At 34.4% G+C, this 18,304-nt stretch overlaps 2 protein-coding genes across 2 annotated transcripts; one reads left to right on the top strand and one right to left on the bottom strand.

The window, feature by feature from the left end:
* Window positions 1–8,176: 8,176 nt before the first annotated feature.
* LOC100251060 (DEAD-box ATP-dependent RNA helicase 3, chloroplastic) lies at window positions 8,177–16,353 on the top strand. The gene is made up of 10 exons (XM_002278282.3): window positions 8,177–9,049; window positions 9,260–9,396; window positions 9,479–9,893; window positions 11,931–12,029; window positions 12,682–12,906; window positions 13,698–14,075; window positions 14,647–14,790; window positions 14,883–14,978; window positions 15,151–15,443; window positions 15,984–16,353. Exons 1-10 carry the CDS (start codon window positions 8,621–8,623, stop codon window positions 16,060–16,062), a joined length of 2,295 nt encoding a protein of 764 aa, XP_002278318.1. The 5' UTR covers window positions 8,177–8,620; the 3' UTR covers window positions 16,063–16,353.
* Window positions 16,354–16,858: 505 nt separating this feature from the next.
* LOC100256219 (pentatricopeptide repeat-containing protein At4g38150) lies at window positions 16,859–18,104 on the bottom strand. Its single transcript, XM_002278240.4, has one exon. The coding sequence runs from the start codon at window positions 17,983–17,985 to the stop codon at window positions 17,062–17,064; it is 924 nt and encodes a 307-aa protein (XP_002278276.1). The 5' UTR covers window positions 17,986–18,104; the 3' UTR covers window positions 16,859–17,061.
* Between the last annotated feature and the right edge of the window lie 200 nt (window positions 18,105–18,304).

Below are 18,304 nucleotides of genomic sequence, written 5' to 3'. Positions count from 1 at the left end.
ATTCAGCTCCAAAGCTTGGTCCAAACCAATTATATTACTTCTTTCATTGTGTATTTGGATCATCATCAACTTTATTTGTTTTCTTCAATTTGATTCATCTCTTTTGACACAAATTTATCAAAATCATACCTTGAAATGACTCCAAAACTTCATAAAACTTGTTAGTAACTCTTGCAAGGGCAAAAACATGTTAATTGAGTGTTTTAGGCATAATTATTATTCAAAAGATGTGAAACTTATGAGAATTATTATCTAAAATATGCTCTTTTTGAGTAATAATCACCTGGGTACATTCATAAACCAGGACGTAAAGGAATTGTTTCCTGATTTGGTACATTGACATATGAAAGTGGTTTTCCAAACAACTGTAGTTGGTCTGGGGTAATCTACTTGTGTAGGAATTGGTGAGGATGTCGGGTGCTTTACTGTTGCATGAGAACTTCACCAAATGCCATACAGGCTTGGTTTTCTCCAATGCTAACCTTATTGCTGCTTTGACCTTGAATGACGAAAAGTTATCTAACTATGAGAAGTTCTAGAAGATGCTTGGGAATTCTTTCAGAGCATGAACAGGATGATGGGTCAAAGAATGCTCGCTTAGAACTCCTGGTTACTGGTTATTCATGTCTGCAAATGTGAAACCAAGTTGGTCCATGATGGTTCTAGCTTCTGTATACTTTGGTTTTGCTGCTTCCGTGGTATGGGTTGCAGAGAAAGACTATAATCTTGCAAAACACCTAGAAATTGATCAACCTTTAAATAATTGTGCAAGATATGAAAAGGAAAATGCAGTTTACTGAGAAAAGCATAAATATAAAAGGCATTGAATTTAATGCTGAGGATGGGACAAACATAGGAAGAAAGCTTCTTGAAGATGACTTGCCTTATGTTAGGAACTGCTCTAAGATTGATGATTTGGGTTAACCAAAAGAATTTCTCACCTGAAACCCGTTTGAAGCTAGTGATTTACAATACCAGCTTGACAAAGGTTCATGGAGGGCTTTGAAGAACTCTACTGTCAATGCTGATGGTGGCAACAGATTTGCCAATGGTGAGGTTGATCAGTTTGGTGCCAATGAAAGCAGCAGCATGAGTTCTGGCACATTTCAGAATGCAATATGGAAATCTGATCCATCACAGGTTTTTTGGAAATTATGGAGCTCAAACTAGTTGTCGTCATTATGAGCATGTGAAACATTGGAAAATTCCCTTGAACAAAGTCGACATTGGTAGAAAAACAGGACGTTGGCATTCTACATGGAAGACACGTCGAGTTCTATTGTTCCAGAAGTATTATTGAAGAAAGAATATGGCATGGGATGTGATTAGTGATCGTTAGGTGCAGTTATGTATGAGATGTTTGTTGGACATTCCCCATTCTATTCTAAAAACCCAATAACAACACGCAGAAAGTTTGTGCATTGGAAAAATCACTTAAAATTCCTGATGAGGCAAGGTTGACCCCTGAAACAAAGGAATTATTTCGTTAGCAGCCGCCGCACTTTTCACTCTTGATGAATTACATTCTTCTATATGGGAATGCTTTGCTACATCAGGCCCTTGCAATGTTTATGGAAGACCCTGCCACTAGCTTCGCCACAAGAGACATAGGTACGTCTGGGACAGTTGCAGATGATCAAAATTTGGTCTTTGCTCTTCAATTACCTATACAGAACACTAGAAAAGATTCAACTAGCCAGACCGACATGATCAAAGATTTGCCAGCGTCCATGCAAGGTGAGTCAAGGTTCCAACAAAGGAAAAATGGGGACAAGGCACTAGGTGAGGAAGACAAGTGAATAATCTGATGTTGCTTTACAAAAAAGGATTGGTGCATTGAAGCTCCTTACATCCAAGGGAATGTGACTACCACAACTTTCTTAAAAGTGATGGGCCTAGTACTCTAGGCTGATGATATTCTGGCAAAAGATGGAATCAGAGTTGAAAAATCCGCATTCATTCAAGTCTCTGGGTCCACCAGAGCATGGCCACCTTTAGGCCACGTGTCATCTCCCATTTCATCATCTTTGATTTTGAAAATAATTTTCCAAATCCATTTCTTCAAATAATTTCTCGAATTCTAGTATTTTTAAAATAATCTCAACCCCACAATTTTTCATCCCTAGAGTTTTTAGGTTATAAAAATCTCACTTCCAATAAAATTTTGCTGTCATTTTCTTTCTAGCAAGCCACTTTTATATTTTCCTTGATTTTTAAAAATGTTTTGAAGTAAGCATGAATTTAATTCCGTAATTCCAAATAATGGAAATTCATGGGATTAATTTATGTAAAAATAAATCGGGCTTTAGTGGGGGCCCAACATATGTGATGCTCTCATTGATTGATTGATTGCTATACATGATTGACTTATTCCACTCTATGACATGCATGCGATTATTCTGTACTTGTTTACTAACCTTTGTTTTCTTTGAAGTAAATCCGCTCATCACTCAGGTACGCTTTTTGCCTCTCTTGTTCATTCGATTATTTTGTTTTGATTGATATTCATTCGGAATCCATATTTGATCAATCAATTGTCATACTTGCTTCATCTCATCAGTAGAGACTCGTCTTTAGGGACTTAGAGGGGTGCTACGGTCTTTACCGTACCTTCCCAATAAGTAACCTAACCTCCGAGCTCATATTTGGTTTTTCACAGACCACATTTTCCAAATAAAGAGTCATACTAAGTGTTTTCTTTCTTATTTTGTTTAGCCTTTAAAAATAAAACAAAAATAAGTAACAACTCTAAGTCATTTTCTAAGTAATAAATCATTTTTAAAATAAAAAGCGAGTTCGCCATCGAGTGAAAGTGCATAAACAGAAATACGGGGTCCACACATGCTAAAAATTGTCTTAGCCTAAAAATCATATATGCAAAACTTCTCTGCCATTATCTTTTATTACAATTGAAAATTGAATAAATAAAAATGTGTAAATCATTTATTTTAATCATTTATAAATTTTATATTAGTATTTTTAATAAACATAAATAAAAAAACAAAGTGTTAAACTTTAGAATCTAATAAATATAAAAATAGATTACAAAGGTTTTTTGAAGATAAATTTAAAAATGGAAGAAAAAATTATCATTTGAATTATTTTTTTTTTATTTATCAATTTATTTGTAAAGATTTAAAGATAAAAATAAAAATAAAAATATTTTAATCGATTTTTAAGATAAAATTTAAAATTAATTGAAACATAATTTATTTTTTAATCTTATTTAAATTATTATGAAAAAAATATCTATTGTTATAACAAATTCCACTTTTTATTGCTTAATTCTTGTAAATGTATAATTTAAAATTGCGTAAATATTTTTAGAAAGAATTGATGTGATGTATTTTTTTGAATAGAAAATATGCTACATATTATCTCCTTGTTAAAAGGATAAAAAATCTTTTATGGAGGCTATCTTGATTCTTATTTTAACATCTTTTTAATTAGTTAGATTTTTTTGTAACGTGGATGGACATGTTTAATTTTCCTTAAAATGTGATGATACAAAATTAATTTTCAAATTTATGGTTTTGGAAGGTGCCAATTTTACCATTTATAATTAAGATTGAAAATCTTTCAAGTATAAAAATAAATATTATTTTATATTAAGTTGAACAAGGATTGGAAAATATTTTTTTTTTAATCTTGAATTTTCTCTTAAACTTTAATTTACATTAATCAATTTTGAAAACGAAAAATTAATTTTTTTAATTTTAAAAACAAGAAATTGATTTCTTTTTCTATGTTTTTATGAGTTTTTTTTTCCCCAAGAAATGGTTTTCAATTATGAATAGAACAATTAAATTTTAAGATAAAGATTTTTTTTTTTTTAGATTTTAAAGTTTACTTAATAAAACTAATTTAAAAATTAAAACAAAATAAATAATTTTTTCATTTCAAAAATAATTTAATACGGAAAGGAAATCATAACATCTTGTTTTTGGCTAAAATCTTCTTTAAGAGCAACGACGTCTTTATGCAGTTTTTTTTTTTTTTTTAATTCTAAAATTGTAATGGTTCCCTTTGTTTCTTTATCTACTTAAATCATTTGTCTTAAAAGATGATTTCGGGTCTTGAAAAGTCCTTTGACCCCTTAAGGGACCAAAGGCCTTTTTTTTGCACTGGAAGAACGGGGAGTGAGCTGCATCTTCATTTGGAGGAGTGGGGGACGGTTTCAGAAGAGTGAAGCTGCATGGGACACGTCACTAACTCACCATGGTGGTGGTTGATGAGAGAGACATCTCTGAGTAAGAGATGGGGGGATGGAACAGGAGCAGTTGGGCAAAAGGCAGTGAGAAGAAAGGTTGGCATTGGAGGTCTGGTTTGTTTTTTCAGGGTGGGGATATTCAGACGAGGGGAACGGGAGAGAGGAAGGTTAGCACTCTGGATTTTCAAGTAAGGTCTTCTGTTAATCCATGAAGATTATTTTGTGATTGGCTGTGGGCATCCAGGACCACAGATTTGTTTTAGTTGAATACGATTACCAACATGTGCTTGCTCTGTTTTTTGTTTTCTCTAATTTTGTTGATCTTTCCCCTGTAAAAGGCTGGCCATTTTGGTTTGATGTTTGATTATGGTAATGAGAGTTTCCAGTTCTCTCCACTCTTGCATGGTCATGCGTCGCCACATTGAACCCATACCATGCTCACCACCTCAGCTATCCTAGTTCCCATCCAACCATCCAACCCATTGCTCCATACCTACCAAATCCATCCCTCATACCCATATAATTTGCTACTTAGCCTCCATATCTTCCATACATACCACATGCATGAATATAACCATCCCATTTCACCACCTCATACTAAACCCGTAAACCCATTTTCTCTCTCTAAACCTTCTCTAACCCTTTAATCATTTTCTCACCACCCTTCATTATCTATTCCACCAGCGGCATCCACCACTCTTCATGCATATCCTTCAAACCCCTACCCACTCACCATCTACATACATATAGCATACCATGCATGACCATCTCCATCTCCATCTCCAACTCCACCTCTCTCTCCTCCTATCTCACCCTCCACCATGGATGCTCACGAGACTGGCTCCGCTGGTGGTGCCATCAAATCTGCTTCCTTCCACTGCATAAAGCTTTTCTATGTTCCCAAACTCACATATTCGGATCGTGGAGAGTCAAAACATAGCTTCTTATTTTGTTTATCTCTAAAGAAACTATAATGTTGTGTCTGGTTGCTGAGAAAGCAGGGAACAATGAAAAAAAATATAAAAACCCACATGCTTGAAAAAACAGAGAGATGGAATTTTCTTTCCCTTCAAATAACTAATCCCTTAATACACTTTATCCCTTAATACAAGCAGCTTTCCAAACTATCATCATCATCATCATCATCATTATTATTTAATTTAACTTTCCAAACTTCTATTTTCAAATAAGTTTTCGAAATTCCAAAATTTTTAATTTAATTTTTCAAAACTCTAATTTTTAAGTTTAATTTTCCAAACTTTAATTATTTTTGAATTTATTTTTTATTTAAAAAAAACTTCAATTTTAAAATAATTCTTCAAAATTTCGATTTTCAAATTTAAATTCCGTTTTTCATATTTATTTATTTAATTATTATTATTTTCGTTATTATTATTACTTTATTTATTTATTTATCTATCTAATTTTAAAACTTCTATTTTTAAATAATTCTTCAAATTTTTCAATCTCTAAATTCAATTTCAACTTCCAAAATTCCTATCTTTGTAATTATCTATTCGATCATTATTATTTTTATTATTCCATTCATTTATTTATTCACTCCTTTATCTATTTAAAATCTCATCACTAAATTACTCTTCAAAATTTTAATCTAAAAAATTCCACTATTCACGTTCATTCGTTTAAATATTATTTTATTATTATTATTATTATTTCATATGTATTTATTTATTTATTTATTTTAAAAATTCTAAACATTAAAGTTTAATTCTTCAAAAATCTGATTTCCGAATTTAATTTTCAATATAAAAAATTCCACTATTCACGTTCATTCGTTTAAATATTATTTTTGTTATTATTATTATTTCATATTCATTTATTTATTTCTTTTAAAAATTTCAATCATTAAAGTTCAATTCTTCAAAAATCTTACTTTCGAATTTAATTTTCAATATCAAAGATTCCACTATTCACGTTCATTCGTTTAAACGGTATTTTTGTTATTATTATTATTATTATTCCATATTTATTTATTTATTTCCAATTTTAATTTTCAATCTAAAAAATTTCACTATTCACGTTCATTCGTTTCAATATTATTTTCATTATTATTATTATTATTCCACTAATTTATTTTATAAATTCCAATAATTAAAGTTCAATTTTTCAAAATTCCGTTTTCCAATCTAAAAAATTCCACTATTCACATTCATTTGTTTAATGATTATTTTTGTTATTATCATTATCCCGTTCATTTATTTATTCACTTATTCATATATTTAAAATCTCGTCTTTAAATAATTTATCAAATTTTCAATCTATAAATTCAATCTCCAATCTCTAAAATTCTACTTTTCGCACTTATTTGTCCAATCTTTATTATTTTCGTCATTCCATTCACTTATTCACTTATCCATTTATTTAAAATCCCCTCTCTAAATAATTCTTCAAATTTCCAATCTCTAAATTCAATTTCCAATTTCCAAAATTCTCATCTTCGTAATTATTTATCCTATTATTATTATTTTTGTTATTCTATTCATTTATTTATTCACTTATTCATTTATTTAAAATTTCATCCTTAAATAATTCTTTAAATTTCCAATCTCTAAATTCAATTTCCAATTTCCAAAATTCTCATCTTCGTAATTATTTATCCTATTATTATTATTTTCGTTATTTCATTCATTCATTTATTCACTTGTTCATTTATTTAAAATTTCATCCCTAAATAATTCTTTAAATTTTCAATCCCTAAGTTCAATTTTCAATTTCCGAAATCCTAACTTCCACAATTATTTATCCAATCATTATTATTTTGTCATTATTATTATTCCATTCATTTATTTATCTACTTATTCATTTATTTAAAATTTCGTCTTTAAATAATTCTTTAAAATTCCAATTTTCCAAATTTAGTTATCTAAAATTCCAATTTTCCAATTTCCGAACTTAATTTTCAATTTCCAATATTCCAATTATCGCATTTATTCCGTTACTTATTATTATTATCATTATTGTTATTATTTTATTCATTTATTTCTAAAAATTCTGCATTCGAATGATTTCCAAAATTTTCAATTTTTATAATTCAATTTCCATAGTTTCTGCTTCTCAAATAATTTTCAATTCTGATTTATTTCAAAATTTAATTTTCAAGGTCCCAATTTTCTTAATTTAATTTTTTAAAATCCCGAACTCTCAAATAATTTTCAAAATTCCAATCTCTTTCAAATTTAATTTCTAAAATTCTCATTCTTACATTTAATTTCTAAAAATCCGATTTTAAAATGATCTCTAAAACTCCAATTTTCAAATAATCTCTAAGACTCCAATTTTTCAATAAATTTCAAAAATCCAGTTTTCCTTCGAACCGTTTTAATTTATGTTTGGTGATGCATGTGATATGTTTTGTACTCTTTATTGTACACTTACCCCATTTTTATGATAGCATATTGCTCGTTCGTGGCCAGGTACGCATCCACTCTCATTCTGGTCATTCTCTATGCATCCTATTGATTGTCATATCAGCTTCATTTTATTAATAGAGACCCGACTTTAAGGACTTAGAGGGGTATTACGGTCTTCATCGTACCTTTTCGATAAGTAACCTGACCCCCGAATCCGATTTAGTTTTCATAGACCATATTTTCTAAAATAAGGAGTCACACTTAGAGTTTTCTTTCTTATTTTGTTTACTAAATAAAATCATTTTCAAATAAAAATCGAGCTTGCTATCGAGTAGAAAACACATGAACCGAAATACGGGGTCCACACCCTTTTTCTAAATAAAGAAAAAATTATTTTTTTTAATTTTGAAAATTGTTTAATAAAACACGATTTTTTTCCCTACTTAGCATTGGCATAAAGCTCCGTATATCATAAGATAATTTTTTAACCGTCATTTTTTTGAACTTTTTTTTCAGAAAAATAATTTTCTGTAAGACGTAAAATTCAATTTTGTGCATAACAAATGGTCCTTCACCACCAAAAAATAATTAAGGAATCAAAAATAAAAACAGAAACGGGCAAAATACATAGAGAGGCGAGAAAAACGGTGAAAGATATTTATATAGGGTTAGGGCAGGGGCTGAATGGAACTTTGGGAGATATTTGCATAAAAAGGATCTGCTGTGGTTCCGACACTTGGGAACGAGGTGGAGGTTTGCAGCGCCATACATTTCGAAGGGGTGGCCTTATCTGAGTTCCACCCTATCCCTCCTCTCTCTCTGTAGCCCACGCCGCCTCTCTTCTTCTCTCCCTCTCTTCCTCTCCTAAGTTGGTTAGTGTCTGTGAGTGGCTGAGAACTTTGAACTTAGTACCGGGCAACTACAGAATCCCTTCCGCAATCCATCGGCAGAAAAGGCGGAAGAGGGTTTGGGTCACTACCAACCTTTACTTCTATTCGGTTCTAGCACCTGGGGCTGGACTTTACACACCCTGGTATCAATGGCTTCTTCTATTATAGGCGTTTCTTCTGTTTACCAGACGACGGCTCTTGAGCTTTCTAGAAGGACATCTGCACATTCCCTTTCTCTGCCATTCTCCGATAAGACTCACTTAGGCGTTTTCAAAGCTCCAAACACCAGGGTTCTCTCAGATGCTTCTCTAAGGAGAAGTTTCAAGCAGGGCATTTCCTTCGTTCCCTCTGCCATTGCTACTCCTAATTCGGTGCTGAGTGAAGAGGCCTTCAAAGGTCTCGGTGGTTTCTCTAAAGATCCTTTGGATGTCACTGACACAGATGACGACTACGACCCTGAAATTGAGGCCTCTGCTGCCGCCCAAGAAGACGAACTCGCTCTTGCCCAATTGGGTTTGCCTCCGCGCCTCGTCGAATCCCTCGAACAACGAGGAATTACACATCTCTTCCCCATTCAGGTGTGTATACATGCATTTTCTGCTTTGTTTCATTGCAGTTAAATGTTGTTTGAATTATTAATCTCAGTGTTTCGTATTCAAACTGGACTCATATTTGCCTTCAATAGGACGATAGTTTATTTTTGGGGTTTTCTTTCTCGTTCTCTGAATTGTTTTTTGTTTTCTGAGATAAAACTTGCTTTTCTTCTTGCTTTTCCTTTAAAATTCTAGAGAGCTGTGTTAGTGCCTGCTCTAGAAGGTCGAGATCTCATTGCCCGGGCAAAGACTGGGACAGGGAAGACATTAGCCTTTGGAATCCCAATTATTAAACGCCTCAGTGAAGATGATGAAAAAAGAACATCTCAGAGGTACTCCTTGTGACGTGTACACATAAAATCTCCGCTATGTTAACTGGTTCGAGGTTTCATTTCTTTGTTTGTGTGTTTGAAGGCGGTCTGGACGGCTTCCTAGAGTTTTGGTCCTAGCACCTACCAGGGAGTTAGCAAAGCAAGTGGAGAAGGAAATTAAAGAGTCTGCACCTTATTTGAGCACAGTTTGTGTCTATGGAGGAGTTTCTTATATCACACAGCAAAATGCACTTTCCCGTGGAGTTGACGTTGTGGTTGGCACTCCAGGTAGAATCATTGACCTGATCAAGGGCAACAGCCTCAAATTGGGAGAAGTTCAGAATTTGGTCCTTGATGAAGCTGATCAAATGCTTGCGGTCGGATTTGAGGAAGATGTTGAAGTTATTTTAGAAAAACTCCCATCTGAGCGCCAAAGTATGCTTTTCTCTGCAACCATGCCTGCTTGGGTAAAGAAACTTGCAAGGAAATATTTGGACAATCCTTTGACAATTGATTTGGTAATACTTTGTTCCTTATTTTCCAAACTTCCCTATTTCTCAACACGGCAGGATTGAATATGGTGTGGATTTATGTATTTTAGTCATTTTTTTAGATTTGCTATAAGGCACAATTTATAGATGGTCTTCTTCAAAGCTATTCATATATGCATGTATGTATGGTTATTAACCTAACTTTATTGTTAGTCTCTGGATGATATAGTTCTTAGTATGTTCCTCTAATACAAAGTTTCTTTTTTTAACAGTGTCAAAGTTATTTATCAATAATTATGTTCTTGAAAAAAAATATTAGATAAAAGTTCATACTAAAGGTGGTAAGGAAATGGATCTATCACTGAATTGAAGTGCGACATGCCAACTATATGGTCCAAGCAACACGGTTTTCACTTTCCATTTATTTTTTGCCAATAGCCATATCTTCAGTGTTTAGTATTCTACTTAACCTTCCCAAGTATAATTCAGGGGATTTTTTTTTTCCTGGTTTTTGATAGGGAAATTTTTGTCCCCATTGGGGCTTGAACTTGGAACCTCCCAAAAACCCTCCCCAAACCCTTGACCATGTAAGCTAGGCCTCAGGGCTAACTATAATTCAAGGAAAATGTTTTGTGAACTTGCCTATCCTTCTAACTAATTGAATTTGAGCATTGAAAATGTGGCTTATGGTGTCTCTTGAATGTTTATCCTAACATCCATTTCTTTAATTTGCAATGATGACATTGTGGTGTGCTCCTATTCTGTTTTTTGTTCCTCTTCACTTGTGATGCCTATACTGGAGGAACCCATAACAACTGCTTTTTCTGTTCTTTTTATTTGGTTGTGACAGTCAATGACAAATCATTTTGCAATTTCAGTACAAAATTTAACCTGCAAGAATTTTGCTGCAAAACATTTTTGTGAATATTTCATTAGAGGCCCTAGGAGTTCTTCAAGGTATTTTCTCAGGCAGCTTGATTTTTTTAACTTGACTTGTTTCCTTTTTCTCAGAGGACAGCTTAAAAGCTGCTGCTCTACCTGTTTGTGTAATCTTATGTGTGCTCCTGGACTTTTAGCAAATGAAATATTGTCATTTTTTGCAAGTGTAGAATTACAGTGAAATACATCTAACATTATCTGGTAGGCGGGTAAAGCTTTTTAATTCTGAAGATACCCATGAAAGTTCTGGACTCATTTCAAAACCTCTTCTATCACATTTTGAATTGAAACTTGATTATCAAGAATGTAGATAGTACTCAAGCAGAAAGTTCAAGATTTTCTCTATAATACAAATGCTTATTCAGCTAGTCAATATGATGATTGGATCATTATTTGGTTCTTTTTCTGTGTTAATTGGTAATCATCCCCAGCCTGGAATATTGCCTTATGCTGATTGGTCCTCCTAATTGATTGTTTGGTGTGAAGCTGGAAGACGGATAGTAGTGCTACCATATCATGTGAGGCATGAGTATGTAGCATAAAATTGGAATTTTGTTGAGAAAATATTAAACATTATTTTGTTCATAGAAATTTGACTCTATGTTCTTAGCTGGACTGTTGGAGCTATGTGAAACTTTGTGGTTGATTTTGAATGGGGAAGTTGCAGACGAATGTAGTATTTTATGTGATTTATACTTCCTAAACTCAGTGAATGAAACCCTTTTACTTGGCTTGGTACAATAAAACTCTCAAATTGACTTTTTATCCATTAATGTCAAGCCTTATGATCACTATTTCAGCATGGGTAACTCCTCATTTCTTCTGACACATAAAAAATGGATACTGCGAGGGGCTAAGGGTGATGACTAGTGCTTTAGGTTCCTTGTTGCACATTAAGTAGGGTATATTAACATTTTACTTAACATACACTGTCCTGTTACCTCTGCTTTCTAGTGATTTTCATCATCTTTTCATTTATTTTGCAAAGATACGAAGGTTTCTAGTTGATATTGACTTGAGATTCTCTGCATGTATGTCAATATCTTTTCCTGTGCCAATTTAATATGAGAACAAATGTTGAATACTGTTTCTTTTTCCTTTTTTTTTTTTCTGCTTTTCCCTTAGGTGGGTGACCATGATGAAAAGTTGGCAGAAGGCATCAAGCTCTATGCAATACCAACAACTGCAACTTCTAAGCGGACCATTCTTAGTGATCTTATAACGGTATGGTGTGGATTTCTTCTTAATGGTATTGTTTTCTTTCATGTTATGCAATATAGTAGGCAATTCTGATTTTGATATGTTATTAATCTCAACCTGCTCAATATATTCAAGAATCAACATTAATTTATATCATGTCTTCTTCATAATATGCAGTTGATTATTCCTTGGAAATGGCCTGTCAATATGGATAGGAGAAGCATCTCACATAATCTGTAGGTTTTTTAGAAAAGGAATAGTGAGTGTCATTTGGTAGTACTTCTTCCCCTCCATTTCTGGAATTGATAGGAGGTATTGCACAAACAAAAGTAACATATACATATTACAGTTTTTCCCAATGTCTGAAAGACATAAATTTTCCATGTTATCGTTCTTGTTACTGATTGTAAATAATTGTGCTTATCTTGAAGAGCACATGTGGTATATTTGGTAGAAAAATATAGTGAAAGATCGTGGAGGATTCCAATATGGACATAAGGTATTCTTCACTTGAAAGTATAATCCACCTTAATTGTGGATGATGGCTTCATTGCATAAATGGTAAAAGGGTTTCTCTGGGTTGCTTGTTCTCACCCAATATATTGGATGGGGCACTGCTAATTGAGCCATTGTGAGATTTAGTTTTCATTATAGAATTGTACTCTATTGTGATCAGGTCTATGCAAAGGGTGGGAAGACCATTGTTTTCACACAGACAAAGCGAGATGCTGATGAAGTCTCAATGGCACTAACAAATAGCATTGCTTCGGAGGCACTGCATGGTGATATATCTCAGCATCAAAGGGAGAGAACGTTAAATGGTTTCCGTCAAGGAAAATTCACTGTGCTTGTTGCTACTGATGTTGCGGCGCGTGGGCTTGATATTCCTAATGTTGATTTAGTAAGTAGATGATATTTCTTTTATGATCACTCATCATTTATTAACTTTTTAAGAAGTAATGTAGCTTAATATCTTTTTAAAATTAATATAAATGTGGTGTTTGAGTTAATTTATTAATAATAATAAGAGCTAAGCTAATTATTTTTCCAACCAAAAAAATCAGTTGAAAAAATCGGGGATTAATTATGACATTTAATTTTTACTCAATCTGATGAACCTCTGTATCACAGCAACAGTGGGGCTAACCATTTTTTCAACAAAAAGGAAAAATCAGTTGAAAAAATCAGGGAGCTAAGCTAACCGTTTTTTCAACAAAAAAAATCAATTGAAATAATCAGGGTTTAGTTATGAAATTTCATTATTACTTAATCTGATGAACAAAAAATATCAGGGTTAACTATTTTTTTCAACAAAAAAAAAAATAAAAAAAAAATCAGGGTTTAGTTATGACGTTTACTTATTACTTAATCTGATGAACCTCTGTATCATAGCAACAGTGGGAAGAAAAATGCAGTTTCAGAAGAAATGCACCCTAACTTTAGGAGCATTTCTTTGGATGCTTTACCTTTAGTAAATTGTGGAGCTAATTTATACTGAATGTCCTGTCTGGACTTGTTATTCTGATGTTTGACAGCAATTAAGTTAACTTGCATGGTTTTCTAGACCTGATTCCGGTTGCGTTTCGTGTAGTGTTTTAAACTTGATAACTTGGGGGCCTTTTTGCATTAAACATTTAGTCAAAATTATGTTTTCAACATATTCAGAAGTATGTGGACCTCCTTTTTCTCCAGATTATCCACTATGAATTGCCCAATGATCCAGAGACTTTTGTGCATCGCTCTGGTCGTACTGGACGTGCAGGAAAAGAGGGCACTGCCATTCTGATGTTTACTAGTAGCCAGCGGAGAACAGTCAAATCCCTTGAACGTGATGTGGGATGCAAATTTGAGTTTATTAGCCCACCAGCTATTGAAGAGGTTTTGGAGTCATCAGCTGAACAAGTTGTTGCTACTCTTAATGGAGTTCATCCCGAGTCTGTGGAGTTCTTTACCCCAACTGCACAGAAACTGATTGAAGAAAAAGGAACAGGTGCTCTTGCAGCTGCGCTGGCACACCTGAGTGGTTTCTCGCAGCCTCCTTCATTCCGGTCTCTTATTAGCCATGAACAGGTAACTCTTTTAAGTCTTAGAAATGCTTGAATTTCCTTAAAGGTAACTCTTTTAAGCTCTTCAACTGTAAATTAAACATGAAAAGCTAGAAATATAATATCATATTGGTTACTTCTCTTAAATCCTTATAGTTTTGAGTCTTGGGAAGTAAATACTTAAAATGTGCTTTGCATGGTGCATGTTTGTTGTGCCAAGAATGGCTTAAGATTTTGGTTCTAGATTCTGTCACTTTTTTAGTGCAATAGTTGATGGGGAGTGGGGTGTGTGGGGCTCAGTCATCAGGGGTTTGTCTTTGTTGTAATGTGGTTAGGTTATGGGGGCTTTGGAGTCCACGAATTCTGTTTTGTGCATGTTGTATATCTGCAGCTTTCTTTTTACTTCTCAGTATGTTTGTGTATTTTCAATTGCAGAAATCTTTGTTTCTTTCTTCTTGTTTGGGCATGATGCCTAATATGCCAATTTGGCTACTTTGTATCTCTTTTCTCATTAACTTCCTATTTTTAGAGTATCTATTTTTATCCCTTCTGCAGGTATTTGATTATTTGATTTGGATTGGACATTTTTGTTGCAGGGATGGGTGACATTACAATTGACACGTGATTCTGGTTATTCTAGAGGGTTCCTTTCTGCTAGATCTGTCACTGGATTTCTTTCTGATGTTTATCCTACAGCTGCTGATGAATTAGGAAAAATATACTTAGTTGCTGATGAAAGGGTGCGTATTTGCAACAACATTTTGTTGATTTATATTCCTACATGTCTCCATCAGTTTTGCTGTAAACAAGTCATTGACTTTAATGAGATCAGGTTCAAGGAGCAGTCTTTGATCTTCCAGAGGAGATTGCAAAAGAGCTGCTGAATAAGCAAATGCCACCTGGGAACACTATTTCCAAGATTACAAAGGTTGGTTTAAGATGTTGGTCATGTTTCTTGTCATAGCCTCCTCTGTCTGGACTCTGAAGACTTATTCAAGTTGTCCATGATTTGATTTATGTAAACTGCTGTTGATTTTTATTTGAGATAGGTTCCCTGTGTTAAATTGCTTTTGAGTAACTGAAATGCTATGTTTTGGCAGTTGCCTGCTTTGCAAGATGATGGGCCTGCAGGTGACTACTACGGCAGATTTTCCAATAGGGATCGGAGTTCTCGAGGTGGTTCTAGAGAACGGAGAGGTTCTAGGATATCACGTGGTCGGGGCAGCAGCTGGGGCTCTGATGACGATGGTGGTGATGATTTGAATAGGCGTGGTGGCCGGAGTTTCAGATCCAATAATAATTGGTCTCGAAACTTAAGAACCAGTGAGGATGATTGGCTAATTGGTGGTAGGCGATCAAACCGGTCATCATCATCTTTTGGAAGTAGGGAGAGGTAATTCTTTCATGCTATACCTTTTCATAAGCATTTTTGGTGAGTTTTTTCCCCTCCTTTTATGCATTAAGGTTACATTTGATAGGCGTAATAGGATAGAATAAAATATGTATATCGTAGGATATCATATGCAATTGGATATTAAATTTAATTGATATGATATCTTAAAGTAACATATCTAATGAGATATGTAATGTTATACTTAGTTTAGTTTGTAAAATGAATAAAAAAATAAAATGAAATATATATTATTTTTCACTGCTTAAAATAAAAATTATATTACATTTCAATATTTTTTATTTAAAAAAATATAAAATTCTTCTTACTTTTAAACCATATTCATGATTTTAGTTCTTTTTACCTGCAAATTTAATTTTATAATATAAATTTTTTATCTAATATCAATTATGTCTTGAAGATGTTAATTATCTAAGGTTATTGCCATCTAACCACCGGCAATGATATAATTGAACTCATAGTCTAACATGAGATGTTACCTATAAAAAAAAAGTAGTCTAACATGAGATGTTATTATGACAGAAGCTTTGGAGGTTCATGCTTCACCTGCGGGAGGTCTGGCCACAGAGCATCAGAGTGTCCAAACAAGCGGGACTATTAGTTGTGATGTCAACAGGATCAGGTTTTTTTCAATTGTGAGCAGGCCAGAGGCTAGTGCTGCTCCTGCTGGGCGTTAACCTATACCATTTTGTGTCTAGTCACGGGCCTGCTTAATAGGTTATTGAAATGCTCCTGTTAAGAGCTACGACAGAAAGCAACTTCAAATGACTTTTATCTATCACCATATGCGATATGTTGCTTGAGATGTTAAATTCTTTTGCTTTTATGGCAAACTTGTTTTACCCCTTTTGTTAGAACTCAAGTTGGCAATGGTAACCTTATTTTAGCAATAGCGGAAGTTTTGCATTTGCCATTTGCACGGTATTTCGTTTTCTAATCTTTGAAATTTTGAGTGTTGTTTCAACAGCTTGAACGGATAACAATGTAACAGGAAGCTGGTGAAAATTATAAGAAAATATGAGAAAAGCAATTGCGGTAATTCAGGACCAATGTATTAAGGTTCATATTTGGTTCCGTTCAAAGAAACATTAACAAACGGAAGAGTCTCTTGTGATTGGAATTCAGGTTCTTTATGTCATCAACTCAAAGATTTAGGCCAAGTTGGGAGGGTGTAAACATTACCACTTACAACCACTGCAAGAGAATGCTCCAATGCAAATTTCATTTTCATTTGACCACCAGCAATATCCGGTGGTTGAACTCTGTGTGCGCTTTGTTACCGTACCTATCCCTTGGGCTAACCTTTGAGGAACGTTGAGGGAGCCAAGAGGTAGATTATTATTCTCATGATAGTAATTTTGTTGTGTGGATGTTTCATATTAGGTGGAATCTATCAATTAAACAAAATACCAAGATGCAGGCTGCATCAGAGAGAATATTAGAAAATATAACAGAGAAACGGGCATGGAGGACCACACAACACAGCTTAACCGACCATAGCCCATGAGTCGAATACAAATTTGGACTACAAAATCAGTCTGTTTGCCAAACACTTACCATACCCATGAGTCAAAAAACAAATTTGGACTACAAAATCAGTCTACTTGCCAAACAGAATGTCCATGATGCTTCTGAACACTTGGCCCCTTCTATTCTTAAGAATCTCCCTGACAGCCTTCTCATCGGGTGTGAATCCCTTGGCCTTCATCTGCTCCAGAAACTCTCTCCCCTCCTCCACCTTTTGCTCTTTGGCGAACCCCTCGAACAGTGCCGTGTAGGTCCCAGCATTAGGGCGCATTCCCTTGCCCATCATCTCAAGGACATACTTCTTGGCCTCCCCCAGTTTGGCGTCCCCAGCAAGTCCCTTGATAAGAACGCTGTAGGTGTAGGCATTGGGCATGACACCGGAGGTCAGCATTCGCATGTACACCTTCACAGCCTCCTTGCTCTGTCCGGCATTGGCATAGGCCTCAATGACGGCGGTGTGCGCCACCACGTCGGGCATGTGGCCGTGGTCCTTAATCTGAGCGAACAGCTCCATGGCTTCATGGGTGAGCCCATCCTTGGACAATGCGTCGAACATCTTGACGGCGTTGGGAACCAACCCCTCAGTCCTCATTTTGTGGAATATATCTTGTAGGTCTTTGGGGTCTTTGGGCTCCTCTATCGCGAGTTTCTTGCTGAACGGATCGTATGGAGGTGGTAGTTTGCTCTTGTCTATTTCGTGCTTGGTCTTCTTTATCATCGTCTCCGAGTCGGAGTCGGAGTCGGAGGGAGAGAAGTTGATTTTAGTGCTGCTCCTGTCGGTGGAGTTGACACCAGTGTTAAATAACCTTCCCCAGCCTCTGTTCCTTAATAGTACCCTCGGATTAGACATTCTCTGGTTTCCACAACCTGAATAACTAGTGTTTATCAATGGTATCGATGATGAGAACCTAGAAAACGCCTGAAAATGCATGCGGAAGATATAGCAGCAAGGAGCGTTAGAGAGAACACAGGATCGACTTATCGCTCTCCCTGCCATAGCTATATTCTACTTCACTGCAAAACTCGTGAGAAAAAGACGATAGGCGATTCTTGTGTGTCTCTCAAGGCGACTGGCTATTCCTGTGTCTCGCGGTTTTTTTTTTAGCTTGTATGGCTAATTAAAAAAATATATATTAAAAAGGTCTCCCGAAAACTATGGAGGAAATTACGGTAGATATATATAAAAAAATTGAAATTCATATTAAAATAAACATCCTTTACAATTTTATAAAATCAAACATTTCATAATTTTACAAAATTAAATTTATGTTAATACATCTTTCACAATTTTCATATAAGCCAAATATCAAAAAGAA

This window comes from Vitis vinifera, chromosome 14 (genome assembly GCF_030704535.1).
Source record: "Vitis vinifera cultivar Pinot Noir 40024 chromosome 14, ASM3070453v1".
NCBI classification, from domain to species: Eukaryota; Viridiplantae; Streptophyta; class Magnoliopsida; order Vitales; family Vitaceae; genus Vitis; species Vitis vinifera.
The sequence above is the reverse complement of the archived record's forward strand: the minus strand, read 5'-3'. Positions and strand labels throughout refer to the sequence as shown.